The 24,081-nt window shown below is 41.7% G+C and overlaps 1 protein-coding gene across 1 annotated transcript in view; it reads left to right on the top strand.

The window, feature by feature from the left end:
• themis2 (thymocyte selection associated family member 2) overlaps window positions 1-24,081 on the top strand; it is a 29,419-nt gene extending 5,338 nt beyond the window's left edge. The window contains exons 2-7 of the mRNA XM_033044936.1: window positions 3,193-3,333; window positions 11,441-11,878; window positions 13,446-14,557; window positions 19,309-19,465; window positions 21,998-22,163; window positions 23,481-24,081. Coding sequence (XP_032900827.1) covers window positions 3,193-3,333; window positions 11,441-11,878; window positions 13,446-14,557; window positions 19,309-19,465; window positions 21,998-22,137 — 1,988 coding nt within the window. The 3' untranslated portion in view covers window positions 22,138-22,163; window positions 23,481-24,081. The remainder of the gene's footprint in view (window positions 1-3,192; window positions 3,334-11,440; window positions 11,879-13,445; window positions 14,558-19,308; window positions 19,466-21,997; window positions 22,164-23,480) is intronic.

Here is a 24,081-nt window from a genome sequence, read left to right as displayed (position 1 = left end):
GTGAGCTGTCTGGGTTTTCTCCGAGATCTGCGGTTTCCTCCCACACTCCAAAGACGTGTCGTACAGGTTTGTAGGTTAATTGGCTTGGTGTAAATGGTGTGTGTAGGGTAGTGTTAATGTGCGAGGATGGCTGGTTAGCACGGACTCGGTGGGCCGAAGGGCCTGTATCCGCGCTGTATCTCTAAACTAAACTAATAAGAATCACATTCTTCCAATCCCGACTCAACCAACAAATCAGGGAACTTTTTATCTCCGTGTTGCTCAATGCGCTCATGGCACTTCCTTATGAACTGCTGAGCAGTTGTTGATGTTCCTGCAATAATCTTTTCTGCTATGGAATTTAGTTGCCAGAAGTAGATGGGTTGAAATATTTATAGAAAGTATAATGTGCATAGTATGATCCTCATCTTTAATTTTAAGTAACCACATTTGCAGCAGGTTCTGAACTAAACGGGGTCTGGGTTTGAAAGCACCTTGATTTTTAAATTTTATTCATATTTACAAAACTCTTTACATGCTCGCTGCTTCTTGCAGTAATCTCCTCCAGCCCCAAACCCTTCATAATCTCTGCACTACTCCAATCTTGCACATCCCTGATTATCATTGCTTAATCCTGTCAGTCTCTTGCCAAGACCCCAAGATCTGGAATTCTGGGAGAACCGAAGGGCCTGTTTTCACACTGTATCACTCTTTGACTACATTATACCTCCACCATGCATGAATGCATCAAAATCAAGTGGTCGAGTTTTATTACCATATACTCAAGCATAGAAACATAGAAAATAGGTGAAGGAATAGGCCATTCGGCCCTTCGAGCCAGCACTGCGATCATGGCTGTTCATCTAAAATCAGTAGCTCTTTCCTGTTTTTCCACATATCCCTTGATTTCGCTAGCCCCAAGAGCTAAATGTATCTCTTGAAAACATCCAGTGAATTGGCCTCCACTGCCTTCTATGGCAGAGAATTTCACAGATTCACAACTCTCTGGGTGAAGAAAGTTTGTCCTCATCTCAATCCTGACTGGCCTACCCTTTATTCTTAAACTGTGACCCCTGGTTCTGGACTCCCCCAACATCGGGAACATTTTTCCTGCAGTTAAAGTAAGTGAAAACTAGCAGGCAAGCAGGACGCTTTCTCCAACCAACCCCATTTGAAGGCCACTATCTACCACCATTTCTACCCAGTGCTTGCTACATACTTCCAGCAGCCACTGGTTGTCCTCCAGGGTGCACCGAGCCGCAGCCTGATCCATGCCGGTCACCAGGGCGAATTCGGCAGAGACTCTCACAGCAGCGGCGCAATGCTTCCGACGCCTCTGACGGCCCGGGACTCTTGCACTGAGGCTGCTCCATGGCCGAAGCTGCAGCGAGCGACTCGCCAGCCCAGCAAACGCTCACTAGCCCAGCAAACACTCGCCAGCCCCGGCAAGCACTCGCCAATCCGGCAAACACTCGCCAGCCCAGAAAATACTCGCCAGGCTTCCCGGCTCCCCGTCCACATCTTCCCCGCCGCTGCTTCCGCTTCCATCCCTCCCTCAGCCCCAGCTCTCCAACACCCGCGGTCCATGCAGTTGATATGAGTTTCGAAATTTACGTTGATCACAGAATTTCTCACGACATAGCGTGAGAAATTTGTGATCAGATAAAGAGTGTGAGAATTTGGCCAAATGCGTGATTCTCATGCTCAATGCACGAGAGTTGGCAGCCCTGCCCTCCCGATATCAGTCTGAAGAAGGGTCTCGACCTGAAACGTCGCCCATTCCTTCTCTCCAGAGATGCTGCCTCACCCGCTGAGTTACTCCAGCATTTTTTGTCTGTTCGATTTAAACCAGCAGCTGCAGTTCTTTCTTACATATTTCTTCAGACTGAGATGTGCTTATCAACATTTATCTCCTACACCACCCTGCAAATCTAGACAACTCTATCATTATTTTATCGCTGTTTGTGGGGCTTGCTGTGCTGCGTTTCCTGCATTGCAACAGACGTTACACTTCAAATGGACACTTCAAAACATGTTAAAAAACCGCACGGCTTTAATTTTACTATTAAACATCTCATTTTACACCTCGTATATCACGTAGGCAGGCAGCAAATAAAACCACAAAAAAACCCATAGTAAGTTAGCTCTGGGTATGAATTCAAATTAGGCTTATTATTGTCACGTGTGCCGAGGTACAGTGAAAAGCTTTGTTTTCAATGCTATCCGGTCAGATTTGATTTAACTATATACAATTACGTCAAACTCAAGTACTGTATGTAGAGGAAGATAGGTAGCGTGCAGAATATGGTGGGAAGGGGGTTTCGGCCCGAAATGTTGCCTATATCCTTCGCTCCATAGATGCTGCTGCACCCAATGAGTTTCTCCAGCACTTTTGTCTACCCGTGGTTCTCAGCATTGGAGCTTCCGGGGTAACTACCACCACTCCAACCTGCCTGCTGGATGCATCCTCCTCAAACTTTGACCCTGTGATGTTGTAAATATGTTTTACATGTTATCAGTCCTGCTTACCAATGTCTCATGAACTGACCCAGCAGATGCATCCAGTAAGAATAGAGAGCTGCATTGGTTCTGATCACTTGATAAATCTGCATGAAATACTGAGGAATAGTTTCAGTGAGAGTCCCTGCAACTAATTAGGATCAGGAAGGAAGATAAAAAAGCAAAGTAATTCAGGTTTCAATTCTTTTCTGTTTGTCTCTTGCCTTTGATGTTCTAGTTCATGATTTACTGGAGAAACAGGCCCTTCGGCCCACAGAAAGTCGGCGCCAACCAATGATCTCCCCGCACACAAGCACTATCCTACACACCAATTTACAACTTACAGAAGCCAATTAACCTACAAATCTTTATGTCTTTGGAATGTGGGAGGAAACCGGAGCACCCGGAGAAAGCCCATGTGGTCACAGAGAGAACGTACAAACTCCGTACTGAGAGCACCAGTAGTCAGGATCAAACCCGGCTCTCCCTTGTTCGAACATGTACAAAAGTGGCTGGTCCAATATAATTCACAATCGAAATGGACCACTCAAAGTGCAATTTGAGTCGACATCGGACCTTGACTTCGCTCGCAAATGTTCTGCCAGTTGTGTTTGTGAGAGAAACAGTCTATACATGATACGCAATATCTGAAATGCTTGTCATTGTGTCACATATGCAACAATTGTTTTTTAAAGTGCTCTTTATCTTTCACAGGATCAGTCTATGAAATATCAGGAAATGAGTGCTGTTTGTCAACAGGAGAATTTATTAAAATAATTCACATCGAGCTGCAGAAGGTTGGCTGCAACAATTTGGACAATGATTCCACATTCGACCTCCCACTGAACTACCCAGGTACTTTTATCCTTAATGACTGGACAGCATGATAATTCCATTTCATTACTTTGTCAATGTGATAAAACTTCTGATAATCCACTATCCATTCAGAAATAGCAATGGTTCAGTAATAGACAATAAACAATAGACAATAAGTGTAGGAGTAGGCCATTCGGCCCTTTGAGCCAGCACCGCCATTCAATGTGATAATGGTAGATCATCCCCAATCAGTACCCTGTTCCAGCCTTCTCCCCATATCCCCTGACTCTGCTATTTTTAAGAGCCCTATCTAGCTCTCTCTTGAAAGCATCCAGAGAACCTGCCTCTGAGGCAGCGAATTCCACAGACTCACCACTCTCTGTGAGAAAAAGTGTTTCTCGTCTCCGTTCTAAATGGCTTACTCCTTATTCTTAAACTGTGGCCCCTGGTTCTGGACTCCCCCAACATAGGGAACATGTTTCCAGCCTCTAGCGTGTCCAAGCCCTTAACGATCTTTCTGATTTGCCAGGAAGAAGGGTCTTGACCCGAAACATCACCGATTCCTTCTCTCCAGAGATGCTGCCTGTCCCACTGAGTTACTCAAGCATTTTGAGTCTATCTCCAGTTCGCATATTCTCTTTCATCTGATGTCCCATTTCCCAAGCTCTCTTTAAACATAAATGGTTCGCTGGGAAATTTATTATAATACTATTTTTCAAAAGTTAAATAAAATATGTGGAGGTATTAATCTAAATAACGTCTAATAGTCTGGAAAATGTAATAATCTGCCACCAAAGTGCTGGCTCGAAGGGCCGAATGGCCTACTACTGCACCTATTGTCTATTGTCAAAGTCCCAAACATGCAGGTTTATCAGAGTTTTACTTTATTACTATTCAATATGTGTGATTAAATTGGTAACCATATTGTTACATTTATCAAACAGGAAAGTTTTACGTTTGAATTTTTTTTTTTTAATTGAATAATAAATTCCTCTAGTGTAAGTTTGCTGGTTTACCCTGAACACATTGAAATCTCTGGATTCTTGCATTAACCCAAAATCAAGCCGTATATTAAATAACAATGACACTTGGAACTCAATTTTTTCACACAGGTATTGCAATATAGAATATCTTATTATTGGTGTCTACTGAAACAGTCTCTAAAGGGGCTGTCCCACTGTACGACGTAATTCAAGAGCTCGCCCCAGTTTAAAAAAAAAATCAAACTCGTGGTAAGCACGTAGAATGTACGTAGCGGGTACGTCGGAGCTCGGGATGTCTCTTAGCGGCTCATAACGCAAACCTGCAGGTACTGGGGAAACGCGGTAAGCTCGTGAAGATTTTTCAACATGTTGAAAAATGTCCACGAGAGCCCCGAGTAACTACGAGCGGCCATTACCGTAATTCTCCGAGTTCGAATCAGGGGAAACACGGGAGAACTCTTGAATTAGCTCGTACAGTGGGACAGGCCCTTAACACCCCGTTTAAACGGGAACTGACTCAATACTTGAGAAGGAAGAAAGGAGAGGCTTCAGGAAGGAACAAGCTATTTTAATTATAAGAACTATAATAACTATAAGAAAGAATCACACAGCATAAGCTATTTTGAAACCACTTTAATAGGTCAGTGGGTAACTTATCAAAAACCTGTTGATTCAAATCTCACTCTTGAAGCCTAAATTCTGCCTTCAGGGATTGCAACGCCACTGAGAACAGCATCACTCAGATGAGAAATGTAACCTTCTTCTGCTGCATCAGGTAGATACTAAAGCTCCCTCAGTACAATTTCAACACAGAGAAAGGAAGTTAGCCCTGTTCCCCTGTTTAATATGAACTCTTAATCATATACTTGGAATCTCGTACACAGCCACAAGTCTTTTACTCAGAGTCACTCGTTGGTCAACTCGCACCGTGAGAAATGGGTTTTTACAAACACAAAAAAAGATTGCATGGTCATTCACACAATGCTCTTTCCAGAATCCTACTCGGTATAAATTGATAGCTTCCTTACTTACAGCAAGAATTACACTTCAAATGTAAATACATTGTGTATAAACCAATTGTGCACACCTTTTTGCAAATGGAGGACTGGAAGGACATTCTAAATCGCTTCTGAGGGCCTCTCATATAAAACCTGTTTTATTTTAATAATATTTCACTATTTGTTGCACTTCAGCCATTTTAGATGTCACACTGGCACTTTTTAAAAACCTACTTTTTGTTCAGATTGGGCCCAAATGAAAGCAAGCAAATCTAATTATAACTCCTCGTTTAAAATGTGTGGGATCACAACATATTGTTTTACGTTTTTACTTGTGATGGTTTTTAGTCTTTATCAGAAACAGAAATTCGACACCAGTTTGGTTCTAAAACACAGTGGTCCAGCGGTAGAGCTGTGACTTTACATCACCAGACACCTGGGTTTCATCCTGATCTCGGGTAACGTCTGTGCGGAGTTTGCACGCTCTCCCTGTCACCACGTGCGTTGGCTCCAGATGCTTCGGTTTCCTCCCGCATCCCAAAGATGTGTGAGTCAGTAGGATAATTGGCTTCAGTTAAAATAAATTGCCCCGAGGGTGTAGGATGGGACTAGTGCGCAGGTGATCGATGGACGGTGTCGGTTCAGGGGACTGAAGGGCCTGTTTCCGTGCTGTATCTCTAAAACTAAAACACAACCCATCAGTGATTTTATTGGTTCCCAATGTTTAGAGGGATATGCGCCAAACGCAGGTAGATGGGACTCGTGTGGATGGAACATGTTGGTCGATGTGGCCTTTTTCCACGCTGTACAACTCCATGACAACTCAAATTAAACCTTAGTTATTAAACCAAATGGCATTTTGAACCTCCTCTACCCCCCCAACCGAACTAGATCTTGAGATCTTGAATGTTCATGGCTTTGTTAGTCAATTAACTCTCTTGACCACAAACACATCACTGTTTCCCAATGAAACAGCTGCAACTTTCAGAATTTGTTTATCTGATATGCACCCAACTTTGTAGGAAGGATTGGCAAATGCTGGTTTAAACCGAAGATAGACACAAAATGCTGGAGTAATTCTGCAGGACAGGCAGCAATTCCGGATAGAATGAATGGGTGAGGTTTCGAGTCGAGACCCTTCTTCAGACAAGTCGGGGCGAGACCCTTCTTCAGACGTTTCGGGTCGAGACCCTTCTTCAGAAACCCTTCTTCAGAGACCGTTCTTCTGAAGAAGGGTCTCGACCTGAAACATCACCCATTCCTACTACCCAGAGATGCTGCCTGTCCAGAGAGTTACTCAGCATTTTGTATCTAACTTCGGTTTAAACCCTTGCCTTGTCAAAGCCTGTTTCTGTTAACCCACGTTTATATTTCCTGAACATAATCCATGGAGTTTACAAATGTACCAGCAGAAGAATAAGTATGTATAAGCGGGAGAGTCTAGGACTAGAGGCCACAGCGTCAGAATAAAAGGACATTCTTTTAGGAAGGAGATGAGGAGAAATTTCTTGAGTCAGAGGGTGGTGAATCTGTGGAATTCTTTGCCACAGATGGCTGTGGAGGCCGGTTGTGGATATTTTTAAGGCAGAGATAGATAGATTCTTGATTAGTAGAGATGTCAGGGGTTATAGGGAGAAGGTAGGCGAGTGGGGCTAAGAGGGAGAGATAGATCAGCCATGTTTATATGGTGGAGTAGACTTGATGGGCCGATTGGCCTAATTCTACTCCTATTCCTTATGACCTTAGGTTTGTCTCTTGTGTCTTCAGAAAATGGAAAGATATCTTTTCAGAATTAAAGCCTGGGAATGTCCCAGGACTCCTTCTGGCCAAGACTTTGATGAGAGGGCAGTGGTATCTGGGAGAATAGTATGATTACATCCACAGCATATCAGGCAAACAGAATTTGTGGAAGCCCAAACATTTCAATAGCTTCACATAAAAACATAAGGTAAAAGCATAAAAAAGTCAGAAGGTAGAGTAAAAATGAAACAAAAAGTACAACTGACATCATAGGGAGCAAGAAAAAAGAACCCTTCTCACCCACCACAACTTCCTCTGCGTAGCATAAGGAAATTGCCAAAGACAATTTGCTATTTTCAGCAGACCCTGGAATAACACAACTGACATAACCCACACAAGTCACCTCCTGACCAAATGGCAAGTTTGAGTTTAGGATGTCTTGAGATCATGAGAGGTTTAATATAAGTTCAAGGGCTCTCTTGTTATATGTACAAGAGCTTGTGGAAATAAGAAATTGTGCTTAGCATGAAATAGCCCTTTGGAAGAAAGAGAAAGCTTTTTACACAATTGTTTTTTCATCTCCATAATTTACAGAACAAGGGAAGGATCTTATGTTACATGGCATTTCAGGAGTAATCTATGGCCACTTTTTAAAAAAAGAATTAGTTTTGTTCTCAACTGATTAGAGTGGCGTAGAATTACTCCAGCAGTTTTGTGTCTGTCTTTCGTGTAAACTGGCATCTGCAGTTCCTTCCAACACATATGTTGTTTCTTACATTGGTTTTAATTTCCTGAGTTAGTGTAGTACCTAAGGAAATTGACCCTGATTCAAACAGCATTGTTCTCTGAATTTTATCCTTTGGCTTCCTCTTTAAAGTTTACCTTGTTTTATTTTAATTATGTGCAGTTATTTTTTTTACAGATTTACTTCTGCAAATTGCATATTCTGCAATCCTGCATATTCCCTCAAATTAGCACAACATAGTCACTTGTTCAGTTAAGACACGGCAAATAAAAATTTACCCTGGTGACAAAGTTATTAAGAACAGTCAACATAAAACATCACCGATAACTGCCTGCCTTCTTGTGCAAATTTAAACACTGTATGTTTGGCATTGGAAAATAATTCGAGCTTTAGAAAAATATTGACTACATTTTCATAAAATATGGCCATTTTTCAGAAGCTAGGTTTCACTGTCAGAGGACACTCCATCATCTCCCCTCTCCCATCAGGCAAGAGGTACAGAAATGTGGAAACGCATACATCCGATTCAGGGACAGTTTCTTCCCAGTTGTTATCAGGCAACTAAACCATCCTATCAACAACTAGAGAGTGGTCGTGAGCTACCGTCTACCTCATTTGGGACCCTTGGATTATCTTTAATCGGACTTTACTGGACTTCGTCTTTCACTAAACATTATTCCCTTGGTCCTGTATCTGTACGTTGACAGCTCGATTGAAATCACGTATAGTCTTTCCGCTGATTGGAAGCACGCAACAAAATGCTTTTCACTGTACCTTGGTACATGTGACAATAAACTAAACTAAACAACTAACTAGACAAGATCCTGTTTTACAGGATATCAATAATTAGTGTCATGAAAACTTGGAATGATTTTAAAGAGCCTCTATTGTCGGATTGATTTGCTAACAATTCAAAGACATTTGACATCAGCAAGCTGTCAAAAGGCAACAGAGCACCAAACCTCAGGGTCGTTGCCAGAAGCCTGTTTGCCATTAGTTCTTCACACTTGTAGTAGTTGGAGCGGCAGACAGGTGAGATAAAATACAACAGCAAGTTTATTTAACGTGTTTGAAGAATTCTCACCAACATACATAGCTTAAAACAAGAGAAATATATTTAAATATTTGAAGGTACACAAAAAAGCTGGAGAAACTCAGCGGGTGCAGCAGCATCTATGGAGCGAAGGAAATAGGCAACGTTTTGGGCCGAAACCCTTCTTCAGACTGATCGGGGGTGGGGGGGGCGGGGACAAGAAAGGAAAAAGGAGGAGGAGCCCGAAGGCTGGAGGATGGGAAGAGACAGCAGGGGGACTGAGGAAAGGGGACAGCAAGGACTAACACAATTGGGAGAATTCGATGTTCATGCCCCCAGGATGCAGACTCCCCAAGCGGAATATGAGGTGCTGTTCCTCCAATTTCCGGTGTTGCTCGCTGTGGCCATGGAGGAGACCCAGGACAGAGAGGTCGGAGACGGAGTGGGAGGGGGAGTTGAAGTGCTGAGCCACCGGGAGGTCAGCTTGGTTATTGCGGACCGAGCGGAGGTGTTCTGCGAATCGATCGCCCAACCTCCGCTTGGTCTCACCGATATAGATCTGCTGACATCTAGAGCAGCGGATGCAATAGATGAGGTTGGAGGAGATGCAGGTAAACCTCTGTCGCACCTGGAACGACTGCTTGGGTCCTTGAACGGAGTCGAGAGGGGAGGTAAAGGGACAAGTGTTGCATATGGGAAAGCAGCTTAGTGGATTTTTTTCTTCTATATTTTATTTTTATTTTTTGAACTCATCCCCCGCTTCCATGTTTCCCACAGTATAACGCACGCTGAGGCTCCAAATATTGTCATTGCTCTATAAAAATAGTGTCATTGACATATACAATTCTTAAGGGATTGGACAAGCTAGGTGCAGGAAAAATGTTCCCGATGTTGGGGGAGTCCAGGACCAGGGGTCACAGTTTAAGAATAAGGGATAGGCCATTTAGGACTGAGATGAGGAAAAACTTTTTTACCCAGAGAGTTGTGAATCTGTGGAACTCTCTGCTACAGAAGGCAGTGGAGGCCAATTCACTGGATGTTTTCAAGAGAGAGTTAGATATCGCTCTTAGGGCTAACAGAATCAAGAGATATGGGGAGAAAGCAGGAACATACAATGGCGACCAAAGATTTCCATCTGCCACTTCTCTGCCCACATACCCTTTACCCTTTTTAATTCACCTAATTTGGTGCCTATTTCACTGACAATTCACACTGCATTGTCTTCATATCAGTCATTTCCCATCAATGGTTTTAGTTGGGAACCAATCCAGAAACCAGAATTCATTAGTTTATTAGTTTAGTCTATTATTGTCACATGTACCGAAGTACAGTGAATAACTTTTTTGTTGCGTGCTATCCAGTCCGCAAAAAAACTATATGTGATTACAATCAAACCATCCACAGTATAAAGATACAGAATATAACAAAATACAGAGCGGAGGTGCAGAACCTGGCGGACTGGTGCGCACGTAACAACTTGTCACTAAACACCTCCAAGACCAAGGAGCTGATTATTGACTTCAGGAGGTCCCATAATGGAGAATACGCCCCAATCTCCATCTACGGGGAAAGTGTGGAGAGAGTGACCAGCTTTAAGTTTCTGGGCACTCACATTTCAGAGGACCTCAAATGGTCCACCAACACCGCTGCGCTGGTCAAGAAGGCACAGCAACGACTGTTCTTCCTGAGGACATTAAAAAAGACTGGTCTGCCCCAACAGCTGCTGACCACTGCATCACAGAGAGCATATTAACGTATGGCATCTCTGTGTGGTATCTCAGCTGCACGGAGGCGGAGAGGAGAGCTCTTCAGCATGTCGTCCACAGAGCGCAGAGGATTATTGGGACACAGCTACCAGCCTTGGAGGGCATCTACCTCAGGAAGGCCGTCAGCATCCATAAAGACTCCTCACACCCTTGTAATGGACTGTTCGAACTACTTCCCTCCGGCAGACGTTACAAGGCCTTCTACGCCCGAACCTCCAGACTCAGGAACAGCTTCATTCCCAGAGCTATAGCGGCTCTGAACCGGCCCTGCTGAGCACCCCCCATCCCCCCTGGACTGTCTCCCTCGGATGGTCACGTCGCACAGACACATCTGCACTTTAGTCTGTTGAACTGTTTTGACTGTTTTACTGTTCTTTTTACAATCCATGTTCTCGTGATATCAATATCTAAATCCAAATTTTATTAGTTATTTATGTTATGACATCGGTTGGAAGCTGCATACCAAATCTCGTTGCGCCTATGTGCAATGACAATAAAAGATATTATTATTATTATTGTTATTAAGATGCAGGATAACCGGAATAACGTTTAACGCAAGATAAAATCAAGTAAAGTCAGACTAAAGATAGTCTGGGGGTATCCAATGAGGCAAGAAACTGTCCCTGAATCTGGATGTATGCACTTTCACACCTCTGTATCTCTTTCCTGATGGGAGAGGGGAGAAGAGGGAATGACCTGGGCGAGACTCGTCACTTGACTATGCAGTTATATAAACAATTCAGGCAGAGATCCTTTGAGACTGGGTCTGCATTTACTTGTCTAACCCCACTTTCAATGGCCACTTCCAAATCTGTATTGTATTGGAAAACAATATCATCCTGAATAATTGTACAAACATGTAATGTCTTTTCTCTTCAAAGGGAACTTTGTGCTTATTCCTGAAGGAGATCCTTACACCTCAATTGAAGAAATTATTCAAGCAAAAGAACTTGAGAGACAGAACTCAGAAGAAATCACGTTTTGCTCCATGACTGATATCATCATTGACCAAAATACCATTAGGAGCAGAGAACCCATAACAGTTATTTCAACTGTGGTTCAAGATGGACATAAGTTTGCAGATTGCATTGTTGACGGCAATCTTGAGCAGCTGCATGTAATGCTTCCATTTGTGTTAAAAGGCCAGTTTAATGAATGTGAAGATGATAAGCTATATACAGTCAATGACATAATTGAGTCCCAAACTCTGACAAAAAGGAAAGTAATGCTGGCTGAAACTGAAGGAATCAACACACCCTACCATTGTAAAGGCCCGCTGATCATTTCACCTGTATATGAAATTCAAGCAATTATGAATTGTAAGTAAGGATGAATCTTTTCCTTTTCATGCTATGTTTTGCTTGATTAGCTTCTGGGTACTTACCAAGCATTTGAGGATTTCAACTCCTGCTTCTAAACGTTGTTTTAACAGTTGCAGAAAAAAAATAATAAATATACTTTTACTGCAAAAATGAGACATTGAAGTTTAACTGGTCCTGTATTCAGTACTTCTGTAACTCAATATTTCACACTAACTGCCCTGAGTGCTTGGAGAATATTTGTTTCAAAAAGGTTTGCCCCAGGTGCTCCAGTGTCCTTCCAAATTGCAAATGGCTGCTGTCAAATATAGTCGGCAGTAATAGTGATAGTGCAGAATGGTGGGAATATGAGGAGAATGAAATGGGATTAATAGTGGGAATAGGTGCTTGATGGTCAGTGTGGACTCAGTGGCCAAAGCGGGTGGGAGATTGCAACCTTCACGTGGTCCACCCTGTTTCGACGAATGCAATCAACCTGGCGTGCACAATCAAGTAAGATCAAATAGAATGAGTTGTCTTTCAACTTTAGGCTGTGCATGCCATACGCAAGAAGAAGTGGCCAAAGGACCCGTTTCCATGAATCCCTATGTAATTTGAAAGTTTTTCCTATATTTGGTTGATGTTAACAGTGGAAACAAATATCCCTATTCCCAATCAACACAAATAAAAATACAGAGTCATACTCATGTGTGCATGGTATCTCAAACTGCTCTACATCCCATTGTGTAACTTTGAAGTATAGCTACTGTTTTAGGAAGCGCTGCAACCAAATGATGAACTGCAAACTCCAATATTTTACTGACTAGATCCACCTGGTCTAATAAAGTTAAGCAAGGGATTACTGTTGTCCCGAGCAAGGGGGCTAACTCTCTTTCTCATCTCTAAAATGATGCATGGAATTTTTTATATTTCCTTGAGAAAACTGATGGGGCTTACGTTTGTTGCCTCGTCTAAAAGATTACAATTTCTCAAGTGTGCAGTCTCTCCACTTGCAGAACCCCCACACTGCATATGAGAGACAGCCTACATGTTTGTGCTCAAATCTCTGAAGAATTGAACAACCAAACTTCTGTCTCAGAACTGAATCCAAATATAGAACCAGGGGCCAGAGTTCAAGAATAAGGAGTAAGCCATTTAGAACGGAGACGAGGAAACACTTTTTCTTACAGAGAGTGGTGAGTCTGTGGAATTCTCTGCCTCAGAGGGCGGTGGAGGCCGGTTCTCTGGATGTTTTCAAGAGAGAGCTAGATAGGGCTCTTAAAAATAGCGGAGTCAGGAGATATGGGGAGAAGGCAGGAACGGGGTACTGATTGGGGATGATCAGCCATGATCACATTCAATGGCGGTGCAGGCTCGAAGGGCCAAATGGCCTCCTCCTGCACCTATTGTCTATTGAATAGAGAATAATTAAGTTTTGCATTTGCTGAAAGAGGATTTAATTGCCTAATTAATTTATACTGGATTTAATGTTTGTTTTCACTATTATTTGAAGGAATAATGCACAGGAGGATTGAGCCTTATACCATCTGAAAGAATACTCATTAATATATCACTATCTTTTTTGCAGTCAGGAAAGAGGCTGTGAAAATACCCTCAACTTTGGAGGTTGACGTGAGGGACGTCACAGAGGAACAGAAAAATATCACATTCATCAAACCAATGTCACTGACTGATATCGCCAACCAATCTCACCAGATGCTTCCAATAATGGCTAAAATCTTGGATGCCCCAGACCAGCAAGCCCCTTTCATGTCTGAATGGTTTCATTCACTTAGGAAGGAGAGAAATATAATAATTTACAAAAAAGTGGTAGTGAAGAAAATCCTGGCGACATCTGTGCGTAACAAGATCAGCCGGCATTTCTTAATCTCTGATAATTACAAGGGGACTTTCAGAAGGCGTCCAAGGGAATTCCCAACAGTGTTTGATCTTTGCGAAGCCTGCACCCAAGATGACCCATTGTACGTTGTGGTTACGAGAGACTGCACGTGGAATGAAGATGGACTATCTTCCCTTTGTATTGGGGACCACTTGGTTACGATGTTTAAGACTACTTCACAAGTGGTCATTGGTGGTGCTCCTCAGAATATGGATGTGCTTGCATGTAGTAAGATCCCAGAAGAAGATGATGATGATGATGACGGGGAGAAGGATGTGAGTGAGCCACTTATGCTTCCTCATTATTTGGAGGGTCATTTTGTAGAAGAAATCCATGACACAAAGAAATACAAAATCTCAGAAATATTTTCCAAGTTCAAATTCCCATGCCACGTGAAGGTCACATCTAAAGATCAGTCCTTACCAACTGATTCTTTAACATCCTTCCCAACAATCAAACTGGAGAAGATATTAGAGGTGCCTACTTTAATTGTCAGTTTTCTGGAGAAATCATCGGAGTGCTTTGCGATTCCAATAGAATGGGTGACCATGAATGTCCAAGTCCTGGAAGACTACGCTGGAAAAGATTGCAGTTACGAAAGCACTGCCCCAGTAGAGGAGCTGACCAACTTCATGTACTATAACCTGTGGAAAGTTTCTTCTCCATCTCATTGTCCTCCACCTCGTCCACCTAAACGACTAAAGGCAGCAACCCTTTCACCAGCTCCTGCCCCAGCTCGAAATCCTTCTCATTCTCCTGTTCCAGGTGACAAGCAGCACCAACCACCTTTGCTTCCTAAGGTAAGGATCTTGTATGTCGAGAGTAACAATACTGAGTGCTGCAGACCCCATGTCCAGAAGCTCATGGTGGCCTTTATTGGCGCAGCACAAATTCAATAGGATGAAGCTGGGGTTATGAGATCAGACTGTTTCACCTTGGCCTTCATACCTACAAATACAAAACATTGATCCAATGGGTCAAATTGCCTCCTCTTCTGCCAGAAACCTCAATGATTCTGATGGTGCCTAAAAGCCCTGTCCCACTGTACGAGTTAATTGAAGAGTTCTCCCCGAGTTTGCCCTGATTCGCTCGGAGATTTACGGTAATGGCCACTCGTCGGTACTCGGGGCTCTTGTGGACATTTTTCAACATGTTAAAAAATCTTCACGAGTCTTCCCGTGCTTACCCCGTTTCCCAAGAACCTGCCGTTAGCGTTACGAGCCGCTAAGAGACGTCCCTGAGCTCCGACGTATCCGCTATGTTCATTCTACGTGCTTACCACGAGTTAGATTTTCTTTTAAACTCGGGAGAGCTCTTGAATGAACGCGTACAATGGGACAGGGCTTTAACTGAGATGTGTTGATGATTAATGGAGAGAATGGGGGCAGTATAGTGACTCACACTCATCACCTTTCTTACTTATCAGGTTCTGTATCTGCAGCCTCTTGTCTCCACTTATTACCTTCCAGCCTCCAAGTTTATGTTCACCTTCCCCTACCCCCACCTGACCGCCCTTTTGTTCTTTTTCCATATCTGTCTCTACCTATTACTCACCAGCTACTATGGGGTGGGAGATTGCAACCTTCGCGTGGTCCGCCCTGTTTCGACGAATGCATGCAATCGATCTGGTGTGCACAATCAAATAAGATCAAATAGAACAAGTTGTCCTACAACTTTAGGCTGTGCACGCCATACCCAAGAAGAAGAGACCAGCTACTATCACCTGACACCACCCCTCGGCTTCACCTGCCCATCTATTCCCCCCATACCTGGTTCTACCTATAGCCTGCCATCACTTGTCCCACTCCTCCCTCTCATCTCTTTATACCACCTATCCCCGTAATCTGCGTGGGTGTTCTTCGTGATCTTCGGCTTCCTCCCACATTCCAAAGACGTACAGGTTTGTAGGTTAATTGGCTTGGTATAAATGTAAAATTGTCCCTAGTGTGTGTAGGGTAGTGTTAATGTGTGAGGGACCGCTGGAGGGTGCGGACTCAGTGGGTCGAAGGGCCTGTTTCCGCACCCTATATCTAAACTAAACTATCACCCCTCTAAACTCTCAGTCGTGATGCAGGTTCTCGGCTACCCCTTGGCCTCCACAGATGCTGCTTGACCTGTTGAGTTCCACCAGCAGTTTGTTATTTGCTGCATGTGATTAAGTTCTGGTTTAAAATTATTGCATAGCATTAAATATGCCCACAGAAATTCTAGCACACAGCCTTGTCACCATCACTTTGCTGTTCATCACTTTGGAGTTAACCATATGTGTTGCGATACTCAAAAGTATTTCAATGCTTGTAAAGCACTTTAGGATGTCTTGAGATTATGAAAGGTTTAATATAAGTTCAAGGGCTCTCTTGTTATATGTAAAAGAGCTTGTGGAAATAGGAAATAGTGCTGAGCATGAAATAGCCCTTTGGAAGAAAGAGAAAGCTTTTTACACAATTGCTTTTTCATCTCCATAATTTGCAGGACAAGGGCAGGATCTTATGTTACATGGCATTTCATGAGTAATCTATGGCCACTTTTTAAAAAAGAATTAGTTTTGTTCTCAACTGAGTCTGAAGAAGGGTTTCGGCCCGAAACGTTGCCTATTTCCTTCGCTCCATAGATGCTGCTGCACCCGCTGAGTTTCCCCAGCAATTTTGTGTACCTTTAGTTTTGTTCTCAAGTGGCTTAGAATTACTCCAGCAGTTTTGTGTCTATCTTTCGTGTAAACTGGCATCTGCAGTTCCTTCCTGCACATATGTTGTTTCTTACATTGGTTTTAATTTCCTGAGTTAGTGTAGTACCTAAGGAAATTGTCCCTGATTGTTCTCAGAATTTTATCCTTTGGCTTCCTCTTTAAAGTTTACCTTGTTTTATTTTAATTATGTGCGGTTATTTTTTTACAGATTGACTTCTGCAAATTGATATTCCCGCAAATTAGCACAACTTAGTCAAGTGTTCAGTGAGGACACAGCAAATAAAAATTTACCCTGGGGACAAAGTTATTAAGAACAGTCAACATAAAACATCACCGATAACTGCCTGCCTTCTTATGCAAATTTAAACACTGTATGTTTGGCATTGGAAAATCATTCGAGCTTTAGAAAAATATTGACTACATTTTCATAAAACCTGGCCATTTTTCAGAAGCTAGGTTTCACTGTCAGAGGACACCCTGTCATCTCCCCTCTCCCATCAGGCAAGAGGTACAGAAATGTGGAAACGCATACATCCGATTCAGGGACAGTTTCTTCCCAGTTGTTATCAGGCAACTAAACCATCCTATCAACAACTGGAGAGTGGTCGTGAGCTACCGTCTACCTCATTTGAGACCCTTGGATTATCTTTAATCGGACTTTACTGGACTTTGTCTTTCACTAAACATTATTCCCTTGGTCCTGTATCTGTACAACGTTGACAGCTCGATTGAAATCACGTATAGTCTTTCCGCTGATTGGAAGCACGCAACAAAATGCTTTTCATTGTACCTTGGTACACGTGACAATAAACTAAACTAAACCTCTAACTAGACAAGATCCTGTTTTACAGGATTTCAACAATTAGTGTCATGAAAACTTGGAATGATTTTAAAGAGCCTCTATTGTCAGATTGATTTACTAACAATTCAAAGACATTTGACATCAGCAAGCTGTCAAAAGGCAACAGAGCACCAAACCTCAGGGTCGTTGCCAGAAACATGTTTGCCATTAGTTCTTCACACTTGTAGTAGTTAGTGCAGCAGCAGGCAGGTGAGATAAAATACAACAGCAAGTTTATTTAACGTGATAGTTTGAAGAATTCTCACCAACTTAAACAACAACATAGCTTAAACCAAGAAACATATATTTAAATATTTAACTCAATTTAAAAAAATCTGTAAAAGAAGTAAGGGGATGGAAAGGAATGTGATTATATATGATTAAAAATTACATTAATTTAAATAAGATTAATTTATAAGATGGTAATAACTGAATTCTGAAGGAATAGGACCACAGAGCTCTAACAGTACATTTATTTTACAGTAATTACGTGTCACCAACTTCTTGAAAGTTCACTTCCACCCAAATTAATCATCCCATTTTTTTTAGTATTGTCGGGTGGGTAACCACAATATCTTTACATCCTTTATTTAATACCAAATCACTCAGCAAGATACAAGTGTTTGCAAAGTATTTTTTTATTTTAATTCGCTTTAGACTAACAAAGCCTGAAAGTAATGGCCATCCTAACTGTAATTCTAACTGTAGGTGGTGTTGAACTGTTGCTTTCAGAAGCTGTAATCCCTGTGGTGATAGTACTGCCATTGTACTGTTAGGGTAGATGCTTCTAATATCTTGACTCATTGAAGGTGAAGGAAGTGAAATATGTGCAGATGCAGGAAGATAACGTTGCAACATGTTCAGCATCGATGGACTTGCTATAAATTTAAATGTTATGATGCCATCACAAATTCACCAACTAACAATGTAGGGCAGCACCGTGGCACGAGCTGGTAGAGCTGCTGCCAAACAGTTTCAGAGAGCCAGGTTCGATCCTGAGCTCCGGTGCAGTCTACGTGGAGTGCACGTTCTCCCTGGGACCATGTGGGTTTACTTTGGTGCTCCGGTTTCCTCCCACATTCCAAAGATGTGCAGATTTGCAGGTTAATTGACCTCTGTAAATTGCCCTGAGAGTGTAGGGAGTGGATGAGAAAATAAGATAGCATAGAACCAGTGTGAATGGGTGATCAATGGTCAGTGTGGACTCTGTAGGCCGAAGGGCCTGTTTACATGCTGTATCTCTAAATTAAAGCAAAGTGAACAATACATAATACTAAAATGATATGTTATCAAACTCTGACCAAGAAACAAATCCATAAGTTTGGGTTGAGGTACACGAGGATTAGTAAGTGCACATGGAACATGGAGCAGCCCAAATCAGGACCTTTAGGTAAGCACATAGTTTAGTTTAGTTTAGAAATACAGTGCGGAACCAGGCCCCCATTGCCCCACCGAGTCCATACCGACCATCTGTGGAATTCTCTGCCACAGAAAGTAGTTGAGGCCAGTTCATTGCCTATATCTAAGAGGGAATTAGATGTGGCCCTAGTGGCAAAAGGGATCAGGGAGTATGGAGAGAAGGCAGGTACAGGATACTGAGTTGGATCATCAGCCATGATCATATTGAATGGCGGTGCAGGCTCAAAGGGCCGAATGGCCTACTCCTGCACCTATTTTCTATGTTTCTATGACCAGCAATCTCCACACACTGACGCTATCCTGCAGACTCGAGGGACAATTTACAATTTTACCAAGCCAATTAGCCTACAAATCTGTATGTGACCTGCATGTGACCTGCACTGGAGTGTGGGAGGAAACCGGAGCACCCCATGCAGGTCACGGGGAGAACGTACAAACTCCATACAGACAGCTCCCATAGTCAGGAACGAACCCGGGTCTCTGGCGCTGTAAGGAAGCCACTCTACATCTGCGCCACCGTGCCGCCCACAAAAGAGAGAAGGAATGTGTTTTGAAATGGACAAAGCAGGTAAATAGCACTGTAAACTGTTTCTTTATTTTACTAGAGACAATCTATGAACCCAATATCTAACGTCACCAAGAGCAAAGAATTGCCATTAATCTCAGAAAAACTCATTTTGAAGCAGCAGAGAAAAGCTGCTCCCAATGAATATGTAAAACCTAAAAAAATGAAAGGAAAGAAAACTGCTGAACCTCCTGAAGGTAAGCTAAATAAACCTTCCATAGGGTTCATTTGGGAAGAGATTGCTGCGCAGAGTAAATTAACTTCCTTGATTCATTCACAAAGTCATTCATTTGCTGACTGCACAAATTGTTTTGTTGATATCTCTGTTAGCTTGTGATGACAATAATTATTTGCCACTTTTGCTGCCATTGCTAATCAAGTTTTTAGCCACTGCATAATTATAGCTGCAATGTCATAAAGCACAGAAACGGGCCCTTTGGCCCGCCATGTCTATGGCCCTGGCCATCATCTTGATTCCCTTCCAAGACCAATTCATCACTTCAGCAAGAAATGTGTCCAGCTAAATTTGGAATTCCAGACGGTCTCTTACCAGAAATCTGTACAACTATAACAATAGACAATAAGTGCAGGAGTAGGCCATTCAGTGATCATAGCTGATTATCCCCAATCAGTACCCCGTCCTGCCTTCTCCCCATATCCCCTGACTCCGCTATTTTTAAGAGCCCTATCTAGCTCTCTCTTGAAAGCATCCAGAGAACCTATCTCCACCGCCTTCTGAGGCAGAGAATTCCACAGACTCACCACTCTCTGTGAGAAAAAGTGTTTCCTCGTCTCCGTTCTAAATGGCTTTCCCCTTATTCTTAAACTGTGGCCCCCAGTTCTGGACTCCCCCAACATCGGGAACATGTTTCCTGCGTGTCCAAACCCTTAACAATCTTATTTGTTTCAATGAGATACCCTCTCATCCTTCTAAACTCCAGAGTGTACAAGCCCAGCTGCTCTATTCTCTCGGCATATGACAGTCCCGCCATCCAGGGAATTAACAGAAATTCTACCAATTTTCTATTATGTTATTCCATTCTAATCCAACTTTCAATTGTGTTATACATCTTCCTCTGCTCGTGCTACAAGAAAGACCATAACTAAGGTTGATCCAAATCACCTTAATTTCAAAACATGCCACTCAGTTTATCAAACGGTCTCATCTATGAGACCCTTTTGCTTTCAGTTATGTCAGTTATGTTAGCGTTCAAGATCTCCACTTCACTGAAGGACTGGACCCTATCTTAACCAATGTTCATGATTATTTGATATCAGACAGTCAGATTTAGCTCAATAATAGCAGAGTTGTACCTTGATCAAAAAAGTGGGTTCATGATCCAATCCAGAATTTTGATCATGTAATTCAAGATAGCAGTGCTGAAAGAGTGCTGTCGTGTTGAAAATGTTTTCATTAAGAGGTCATATCAAGACTCCATTTATTTACTCAAATGCATTATACTGTAAAACGATTTAAGGAACTGGGTAGATTTGTAAGCTTCCTAGGCAATGTTTAGCCTTCAGCCAAGACCAAAAGCAAATAGTCTGCTAACTTACTTAATTGTTGAATCCAAATTGGCAGCCACATTTCGTACATTACAACAATATACACAAAATATTTATCAGTTTCAGTGATGTTGGGGTACCCTAACTTCAATAAAGAACTGTTTAAATGCAAGTGTTTTTTCTTACCTGCTAGCTTCTTGTCTGTTTTTCCACACGTTCTTATACAGCTGCAAGTAAGATAGGAGATCTTTATGTTCTGTTCATTTACTCTTGCCCTGATGATGGCTTTTCTACTATCCCTAATAAGGAAGGTTATATGTAAATACGTTTTCACTGTTTCATTAGCTTTTCCTTTTACCTTCCTAAAATTCAAACATGACTAATTATTTTATGAACAGATTTAAGGATTACATTATCTTGCCCACTTTCCTTCTTATTCTTTTTTCATCAGCTGAATTGATCAATGACTGCATTGGTATCTCTTACAGTTATTTACTTTTATAGCAGTTACCATGAATGTAAATAACTATAGAAAATAAGCATTAAATGAAAACAGTTAACACCAAGGAAGCCTTATCGATGAAATCTATCGCTTGTCATCTAAGGCTCTCTACTCCTACCAGCCTTGCCTTTCACTCACAGCAGATCTTGAACTCTTGCTACCCCACTTTTAAACACCTTCTACTAGACAGATGTCCCTTTGCCCACAACCTATTCCTATTAGATTTTGCAAACCCCTGCTTAATACTGTCAAATTTCACTATGCTCCGATTTAAAACTCTTAACTTCTTCTGTCCTTTTCCATAGGTATTTTAAAACTAATAGAACTATGGTCACCGGTCCTAAAATGCTCCCCACTGACACCTCAGTCATTTGCCCTGCCCTATTTTTCCAAGTGTAGGTCAGGATTTCCCCTCTGCTTAGTAAGGCTTTATATTGCCTGAAGAAACATTCCTGAACACACTCTATAAACTGCCCATTTCCCCCCTTCTAAGCCCTTAATAGTGACATCGCAGTTTACATGAGAAAACTTTAAATCCCCTAAAAGGAGAACTCTAATTTGGGAACATAAGCAAAGTGCTTTTTTGGGAAACTAATTTGGGAACATAAGCAAAAACTGTGGAAAAATTGTATGGTCCTTCAGGATACTCATGCTCATGTCCAATTGGTCTTAACATTCTGAAATATAACATGTTCTTATCCACTTCCTTCCAATGATATAGTACAGAAGTTAAATTACGACAGTGACCATGACTATGAACAAATGATAGAAGTCTCTAAACCCGACTCGGACAATGATTATGAACCGATAGAAGCTTGCACCCAAATGTCTTTACAAGCAATGAAAATATCGACACCATAGGTTTTGAAAATTAAACAACGTAATGGGTGAGTAAAGTTGATACTATATTAAAATAATTATTTAAGTACAATAAATGTTCAAAAGAACCACTGATAACTGGAAAAGAGACAAACAAATACCTAATCAGATTTGATCGGAATTGGGAGAAGACAAAGCAGGCTCAGTGGTATAACTTTACCTGAAGAAGGGTTTCGGCCCGAAACGTTACCTATTTCCTTCACTCCATAGATGCTGCTGCACCCGTTGAGTTTCTCCAGCATTTTTGTGTACCTTCGTATAACTTTACATGATTATTTACAGTGAAATCTTTTTCCAGTGATGTTCATTGTACAAACATGTCTGACTTATTAGGTGGGGGTAGAAATTCATCTTTGTCTCACACCATGCTTTATAATAGACAATAGACAAAAGGTGCAGGAGTAGGCCATTTGGCCCTTCGAGCCAGCACAGCCATTCACTGTGATCATGGCTGATCATCCACATTCAGTACCCTGTTCCTGCCTTCTCACCATATCCCCTGACTCTGCTATCTTTAAGAGCTCTATCTAACTCTTTCAGTGAGTGATGAACAAGGACCCCCAGATCTCTATGTACTTCCCCTTTTCCCAACTTGACACCATTCAGATAATAATCTGCCTTCCTGTTTTTGCCACCAAATAACCTCACATTTATCCACATTAAACTGCATCAGCCATGCATCCGCCCACTCACCCAACCTCTCCAAGTCACCCCAGTTTTAAAATCCTTATCCTAGTTTACAGAACCTTATATCTATTCCTCCAGTTTTATAATCAAAAGTTCTTTTCTCAATATCAATACTATTTGTAAGATTGAGGATTTCTATTCTCCTTTGATAAGTTTTACTGTAACATTGAAAAAACTTATTGCTGTGTCGGCTTGTTCAGCTATGTTATTATAGCTCGTTCTTTGAGTCTTGAGAGTAATCAATGTGTTTTTCTGGATTTCCCCTACTTTTTGCCGCAAAGACTACCTAAAGTATGACTACAGATTATAATGATGAAATATGTCATCCTTACGCAGTGAAACTGGTGACAACATACAGCAACGGCAACAGAAACTAAACCTTACTAAGAGGGCCACCAAATTTACCCAAATAGCTGGCTAAATCTTGTTGAATAATAATTAAATACATCCATCCTGATTTACCATAACTGATATTGAAATTCAGGTTGAGAAAGGATTGTTGTCACAATAGTTTTCAGCTGACACTGGAATAATTAATAGAATAACGTGCCTTATGGTAAGCAACTGCATTTCACAACCTAGACAAATTTTAAAATAGTTTACTTTAGAAATAGAAAATTATTTTTGTTCCTTTGCAGATGCTTTGAGAATGGTGAAGCAACAACTCGCTGAGGAAACTGCATCTAGCTGACAAGTTTAGTTTCATTAATTTAAGTAATTGTTGAGTCCGAAAATATAACATGCTTTGGACGGAAATCATCTTTTGAAGATAAAGCAAAGAAAACAGCAACTCTCACTTTCACATACTGACAAATCCAGATCAACATTTTAGCACGATAGATGTAATAAAGCAATATTTCATTGACCTTAACTTTGAAAATTAGTTAAAAGAAACACTGATGGCATTTTGTTGTCAGATGGAAAGACTTGTAATGGGGATTCAAAAGCAAAGTGGTTTGTAATATATTTGCAGTGTTTTGCCCTTCTGTGTCTGTGCTAGTTCTTTTGAATTAGCTTTCAACACCATTCTTTTCAGGCAGTACAATCCAAATATGTATCTGAAATAGAGCAGAAATTATGTATGCATAGAATGCGCAGGAAATCAATTTATTTTAGTTTTAGTTTTTGAGATACAGCGTGGAAACATGTGAGGCTGGGAAAGTACATTTCGGACCCGCAGACCCTCAGCATAGGAGCATCGCAAAGCTGCGTACTCTCCCCTCTCCTCTACTCTCTCTA

The sequence above is a fragment of the Amblyraja radiata genome, chromosome 27 (assembly GCF_010909765.2).
Source record: "Amblyraja radiata isolate CabotCenter1 chromosome 27, sAmbRad1.1.pri, whole genome shotgun sequence".
In the NCBI taxonomy this organism is placed as follows: domain Eukaryota; kingdom Metazoa; phylum Chordata; class Chondrichthyes; order Rajiformes; family Rajidae; genus Amblyraja; species Amblyraja radiata.
This window is presented reverse-complemented; position numbering and strand designations above follow the sequence as displayed.